The sequence below is a fragment of the Fragaria vesca genome, linkage group LG6, assembly GCF_000184155.1.
Source record: "Fragaria vesca subsp. vesca linkage group LG6, FraVesHawaii_1.0, whole genome shotgun sequence".
Lineage (NCBI taxonomy): Eukaryota > Viridiplantae > Streptophyta > Magnoliopsida > Rosales > Rosaceae > Fragaria > Fragaria vesca.
This window is the reverse complement of record NC_020496.1, coordinates 13,702,271-13,709,812: the sequence shown is the minus strand read 5'-3', so window position 1 is coordinate 13,709,812 and position 7,542 is coordinate 13,702,271. Positions and strand designations below refer to the sequence as shown.

The 7,542-nt window shown below is 36.5% G+C and overlaps 1 protein-coding gene across 1 annotated transcript; it reads left to right on the top strand.

The window, feature by feature from the left end:
• Positions 1 to 2,201: 2,201 nt before the first annotated feature.
• Positions 2,202 to 5,413, top strand: LOC101291065. The gene is made up of 3 exons (XM_004303011.1): positions 2,202 to 2,746; positions 4,129 to 4,353; positions 5,055 to 5,413. The coding sequence occupies exons 2-3, from the start codon at positions 4,243 to 4,245 to the stop codon at positions 5,256 to 5,258; spliced, it is 315 nt and encodes a 104-aa protein (XP_004303059.1). The 5' UTR covers positions 2,202 to 2,746; positions 4,129 to 4,242; the 3' UTR covers positions 5,259 to 5,413.
• The last annotated feature ends 2,129 nt before the right edge of the window (positions 5,414 to 7,542 follow it).

Below are 7,542 nucleotides of genomic sequence, written 5' to 3'. Positions count from 1 at the left end.
TGTGAATAGTGGATTGGAGGGAAGCCAGGGTGTGACCAATTTAACCCTCAAAATATGACGGAAAACAAAGCTCTTTAACGGTTGCAGTAACAGATGTATGAAAGTGTAGTTAGATTTCAAAGTTCATGTACTGTTTTGATATTTTAGAAACTTGATGTCTATATTTTAGGAGTCATCGATTCTTTGTGTACCGTTCTTAAAATTTTCTCTTACTTTTACTAGCTTGTGAATTTTCAAAAACTTATATATGCTCGATATTCTTTTGAATTCCAATTTATTGATGTTGTATTGTAGATTATGAGTTGCCATATATGATAATACTCTTTTGATTATAAACTGGACGGTGAATAAAAAAAAAAAAAAAACTTGCCATTTTTTTTTTGCAATTAAGACACACTATCTATTTTTCTATCCACACATTTCAATTTTATTCATAAACTTGTCACTTGAATTTGTTTCATGATTGACTCTCATCATAGATATAATCACTATTAGAAAAAGGTTCTAAAGTGACGAAATATTTTTAATTCGTCACCTAAGTCACAATTTTCGTCGTCTAAGTAAGGTAAGGTTTTGTCACTATTTTCGTCACCTTAGAGCTAACTTTGGTGACGAAAAGGCATTTCGTCTTGTAAGTGATAGGGTAGGTGACGAAATATATTTTTGTCACAAAAGTTTTGAGCACTTAGGTGACGAAAACATATTACGTCATGGAAGTGATAGGAAAGATGACGAAATATATTTTCGTCACCAAAGTTTTGAGCACTTAGGTGACGAAAATACATTTCGTCATGTAAGTGATAGGGTAAGTGACGAAATATATCTTCGTCACCAAAGTTTTGAGCACTTAGGTGACGAAAATGTATTTCGTCACCTAACAACTTACTTTTGTGACGAAAATAAATTCGTCGTCTAACACCTTTACTTAGGTGACGAAACATAAAGTGTGTTTGCTAAAGCTAGCAAAGAGTTCATGTCTTTTTGAACCAACTACGGGGTAGAAGTAAAATTTTAGAAAACCCACTGTATTATATGATCAGTGTACCTAAATATGGCTATGAAAAAAAATCCACAAGTTTTCAAAAACGTTAAGGTCTCGATCCACGCGGTCAACATTAAATTAATGTCACTTATTACACGAAAACGCTCTTACGTACCCCTATATGACCTAGTTTGATTGATTCTTTCACACACAAAACTCTCACATTGATGAGATGTAACCACCCCTGTAAAAATTTTGGGCCGTTCACCTCTCAACGATAGGGCTTCACATAAAGAAACATAATCGTATATAGGGTTGACCGCTTGTATCGGGGACCAAACGTTACCGGAAATATGTGATCTTTCAACCATAGTCGTATTTCACCATACTGATCACATCCTATTTCACAAGATTTTTGAAAATATTTCTTCCTCTCTATAGTTGGTTCACAAAGATCTACACTTGCATATAACCTATTAAACAAGTTATACCACATTAGTAGACACGTTGTGATTCCGATGGCTAAATTTTAAAAAATGAAAATTCAACCGTCTGATATGATCAGTGTACTTAAATACGGCTATGAATAAAAATCCACCAATTTTCGAAAACGTTTAAGTCTCGATCCACATGGTCAACATTAAATTAACGTCATTTATTACACGAAAACGCTCTTACCTACCCCTATATGACCTAGTTTGATTGATTCTTTCACACACAAAACTCTCACATTGATGAGATGTAACCACCCATGTAAAAATTTTGGGACGTTCACCTCTCGACGATAAGGCTCCACATAAGGAAACATAAGCGTATATAAGGTTGACCGCTTGTATCGAGACCAAACGTTACCGTAGATATGTGATTTTTCAACCATAGACGTATTTCACCATACCGATCACATCCTATTTCATAAGATTTTTGAAAATATTGCTTCCTCCCAATTTAACAAGATCATATTCTATCACAACCTTTTCTTTTTAGGAAAAAAAAGAAAAATAAATAAATATGTTGAAATTAAAATAAGATGACAAAATATATTTATTTCGTCGACTAAGTCCCAAAATTTAAAAATGGTAGAAAGAAATTTGGTTCACTTAGATGACAAAAATTCATGGGTTCGTCACCTAACTTCTTAATATTTGGCGGGTCGAACTTCCGCCAATTTTTTAGGCGAAATTTTGTATTTCACTTAAGTGATGATATAGACAGTTTTTGTGGGCTTAGTTTGTTTTAGTAAACCCAAATCAAGTCCTATACTCGCTGTCTCGCTCATAGTTACTCTGAAATCCCTAAATCAATTCCAAGCCATCTCCTCCTCCACATCGCCGTCTCCTCCCTTTCTCCACATCGCCGTCTCCTCCCATATCGACGTCGATTCCAATCGGCCTCTCCCGCTCCCACATCGCCGTCTTCCACATCGACATCACCTCCACATCGACGTCGCCTCCACATCATCGTCTCCTCCCACATCGACGTCACTTCCACATCACCGTCTACTCCCTTGCTCCACATCCACTATGTTGCCGACTAGTGGGAAGAGGAAGAGACAGGCGGAACAGTCTTAGCGACTGATGCAGGAGGTAGCCTAGCAATATCAACACCCCACAGAGGTCCCCTCGTGGCCTGTGGCGCCTCTGTCAAGTTCGGCACCTCCTCTCCCTCCACCACTGCCCGTTGTCGACGATCCTTCCCTAGATGATCATCAGACTGGCCAGTCATCTGCTAAAATCAGCGTTCGGCGCAAACCGAGTCCCAAAGGAGGTAATTTTCCTCACCCGTACTCATCTGCCTCTTAACCTTTTGATTTTCTAATTGGGCATAGTAAATTTTGGATATTGGTTTGTGGGTTTTGTGTAGTGAATGAGTATTGGTTTTGGGATGAGTAAATTTTGGATATTGGTTTGGAATGAGTAAATTTTGGAATGAGTATTGGTTTCTGAGTTTGTGGGTTTTGTCTAGTGAATGAGTAAATTTTGGTGTAATTTTGAACAATGACCTTCTTTAGGCTTTCCAATTGGTGAATATATCATAATCTGATTTCTTTTAGTCCTAAGTGGCTAGTTGGCTGCTGCAGTTTTATGGTTTCTACCATTTATATATTTTTTGTACTATTAAAACGCATATATGACTGTTAGGGTTTGTGTTTTAGTAGCAAGTAAATTGACTTCTAAGATAAGGAGACATGGATCACTTTGTTTCTCTTTTAGTTAGTGCCAACTCTGAAACAATCATTAGTTGGCTAGCAGGAATGCCATAGTAAAAAAGACAAATTGTTTGAACTAATAGAAGAGACTAGACTAGATCCTACCTCAGAGTCCAACCACTCATCTGCCTCTTAACCTTTTGAGAAATTTTGAACAATGACTTTTTTTTCACAGCACCTCCCCCTAAACCTTGGCTGTAAACATGGTTTACTGTTTGAATTAATTTTAATATCCTGCTTCTTCTTAAATACATCTCATTAATTTTTATTGTTTTTCTGAGAAATGATTCTATTCAAAACTGGAAAATTAAACGATGAATGCACTCGGTTTGCTTTAAGGCTACTGTCATTTGTTATCTGTTGCATGTGGTGTCATCTTACATGGTATTGCATCGATACCAGTAAGTGTACTGTCTTAAGATTGGAGCTAGTGTATATGCTTGGTTCTTCTTTTATTCTATTTTACTTTTTGCTCTGTTATACATGCACATTGTGGACTTACTTAGACATAGGCTTAAGAGAGAGTGTCTAAGGTATAGGATATTTAACTTTGGTATGTTGATTTATAAAATGTGGAAGAGATTAGAATATGCTGGGTGTAGAGTGTGATATGCATCAAAGTAGTTCATAAATTCATAACTGGTGCTTCACATATTGCAGCGTATCCATCTTCTTTTGTTGCTTGAACTACATCTTGACCTACCAAGCATCTTTTCATATTGCACCAGTCTCTTCACTTATTGATCGTTTGTTTCTTTTGCATTTGGCTTTGACAGAAATTGTTTATCACTTATTGTCAATATGAATGTCCTCCTGGTAGATCTGAACAGTAAGAAACTGTCGTTGAGACGATGGTCATATTGACAATGGTCTAATTTGGTGTGTGGTGTTGTGTTGGTTTCCTCCTTTTTTTTCCGCGGCACCTCCCCCTAAAACCAAGACAGGGGTGGTGAAAGGCTTAAAAGCAGAGGAGATAGTCAAGAGGACTGGATAAAAGATTAAAGTAACTTGGGACGATTTCTGCCACGGTCCGCGGAGTAAAGAGTTAAGCAGCATGTTGACACACGATGTTGGCCACATTATACGGGATGAAATTTCCATGGTGGCTCCAACTTGGGGTGAGATTACCGATGATGAGCAGAAGAAGCTGCCTACTAAACTCTTTGTAAGGAATATTTATGTTGTTCATGTGTTCACTTAGTGCTTAATTAGTTGCAGAATTATGAGATAAATAATGTTGTTCATTTTTTAATAGATCTTTTATGAGTTTGATGTTGATGATAAGCTCATGTGGAACTGGTTGGAAGATAAGGCTAAAAATGTATACAAAAACTGGAAGTGCAATATAAATACAATTAGGAAAGAAAACCCGGGAAAGAACCCAGAAGAGTTTGAACATAGGATAGACGAGTGGAACTGGCTCGTCAAACACTTCGAGTTTGAGGAATTCATGGTATATTACTTACATTATATAACTCTGTGTGTTGCTACTGAAAGTTTGTTGGTTTAATTAAAAGTTTTATATAACTGGGTTTTGGTACAAGTTGATGCAAAAGGAAAATTTGGTACAAGCAGGCACAAAAAGTGTATTATCACCAGCACCTCTCAAAAGGATTAGTTTCTCCCTTGTTGTATTCATGTTGATTACTCTGTTGCATTTGAAAAGGTTTAGAATAAACATGATTACTCTGTTGCATTTCAATAGCTTTAGAATAACTGCTGCATATTAGGGATCATAAAGCTATAAGAACCTTTTTAATTTCCTACATTTGAGGTTTTTGATGAATAAGCTTGTAGTACCTAATTGAACAGCAACATATGCAATATTAGAACAGTAACCAAAGTCTTAATATGATGAAATTACAGAGAAGATCGACTGCAAACAAGAGTAACCGGGACAAGAAGACGTTGCACCACCACACCGGGTCGAGGGCTTTCATCTACAATACGAAGGAATTGAAGGACAAGGGTGAACACCTCTATTTCATTAAAAGTTACTCACAGGCGTATGACGCAGGTCACAACCTCAAGACGCAGGTCACAACCTCAAAGCAGCTGAAAATGAAATAAGTGGTTTAGTTAAACATTGTTGCGGGGCCATAAGGACATTCATATATATCTTTGTTAATAAAGTTCATACACTTTCAAATGCTTTATCAATGTATACATATACAAAAGTAATATTTTAATTATAGAATATTTAATATATGGGTCCTAATTCATTTAACATAGGATATAATATTGTATCACATTACTCCTTGCCTTTGCATTTTTCTTGGTCTCTTTGCTGGAAGCCAACTTATACTAGATGGGTTAATAATACTACATGAGAGGTGGGTTAATAATGCTAGATGGGTTAATATGATTAATGACTTTCAGCAATTCTATATATTACTGCCCTCAAAACTCTATTCTCCATATTAATTATTTTTGTAAAACATATACTTCTTTTCTTAGGCCTTACTGATAGAGAAGGTTGATGAGATCCGTGACAATATGAGGAAGGAAAACCCAGGCATTCCGGAAGAAGATATTGATCTTCATTTTGACGAACAAACTCAGGTGATCGTGTTTGAAAAAGCATTTGGACATAGAAACATGAAAGAGATCCGGGGTATGGGACTAGTAGGCAGTTATGGTTTGAGCCAAGGGCTCGATAGGAGCTGCACTTCACGCTCCCAATGAGGTACACTTGTTGATATTGCTTTGGAGGAAGCCCGAAAGGCCAAGGAGGAAGCCCGGAAAGCCAATGATGAAGCCCGAAAAGCCAATGAAGAGAACATACAAATCATGGCACATCTTCAAAAATGTGAGCAGTTTCTCTTCACCAAATTCGGCGTATGCTAGCCGGCAGTCCCACCCCAGGAGCAACCCAATGATGATGATCATGATGATGGAGGCAATGATTCAATTAACATTGCTTCATAATCACTAGTTTATTTTCTAGTATATATTTTGTATGAACAAGTCTATATTTCCAAGTACTCTTGAGTTTGTATATATGAACTTGATTATGAATACATAAATATATATATATATTTGCTACTGCTGAGGTGGTTTGGTGAATGGTGAAGAAATATTGAGTCATTTTGTATTTTTAATATATTTATGTTAATATTAAATGTGATATTAATAATTTTTAAATTTATTAAAAATAAATAGCGCTAAGGTGACGAAAGTTAATATTTTGTGGCCTTAGTCGGATGAACGAATTGTCAGACAACTGCCAGGTTTTCGTAGTGTTAGTGTTTTGGTGATGAAATATGTTTGTTACTTTAGTACTGTGGTGACGAAATAATTTTAGTCACCTAACCAATTTTGCGACGAAACTATTTTCGTCAGATAACCAATTTTGCGACGAAATATTGTTCGTCAGCTAACCAATTTTGCGATGAAATATTTTCCGTCATCTCAATCCTTACTAAGATGATGAAATAGTTTTCGTCAACTAACCACTATTGCGACGAAATAGTTTTTGTCATCTTAGTAAGGATTGAGATGACGAAAATACTTATTTTCGTCACCTAAGTGCTCTCACCACCGCCCTTAGATGACGAACCTTAGGTGACGAAATTTTCGTCGTTTTAGTGATTGCATGACGACAGAAGCTCTTAGGTGACGAAATTTTTTCATCCGTCACCTCAGAACTTTTTTCTAGTAGTGAGTGTGTTAATAACATAAAGAAGTGTGTTAATAGCATCACCCAATAGTAAATATATTCTGAGGGAGGTTCCAATGGAACATTCTAATGTCGACTAAGTGATGATTTTAAATGAACGGTAGGATGACTGTTTTTAACTTTAATTGATATCTCTAAATTCCAATATACATGTTATCCAACCGTTTGTTTGAAAGTCCTCACTTAGTCTTCATTGGAACATCTCCCATAATAAAAAAACATAATATATTTTAGTTTTAATTAGATATTTGATGAAGTATAAAGTGTAGAGATAAAGAGGTAGCAAGAGAATCATCTTATTCATTGATAGAAGCCCTTTATATAGGGAATTACACAATACCAATATGGTAAGGATATGAATACATAGATCTAGTCTAACTACATATCCTATTGGCATAAGGTCAAGGCACACATAGAGAATATTCTAGAATACTCCCCCTTGTGCCGCGCGCTGATATGCCAATGGTGCTGATCTGTTGCCTCGTCAAAAACCTCGTCAAGTCACAAAAACCCTGTGGGAGAAAAACTGAACCTTGATCGTAGGAGAAAAAGAGTACAACGCACCCTTCACATTTGATAGTGACATGTATGTATGTGCTAGACTCCCCCTGAAGTTCGCACCCCCCTGATCTTTACATCAATCATAGCGCTCTTCCTGATTCTTACTAATCACGG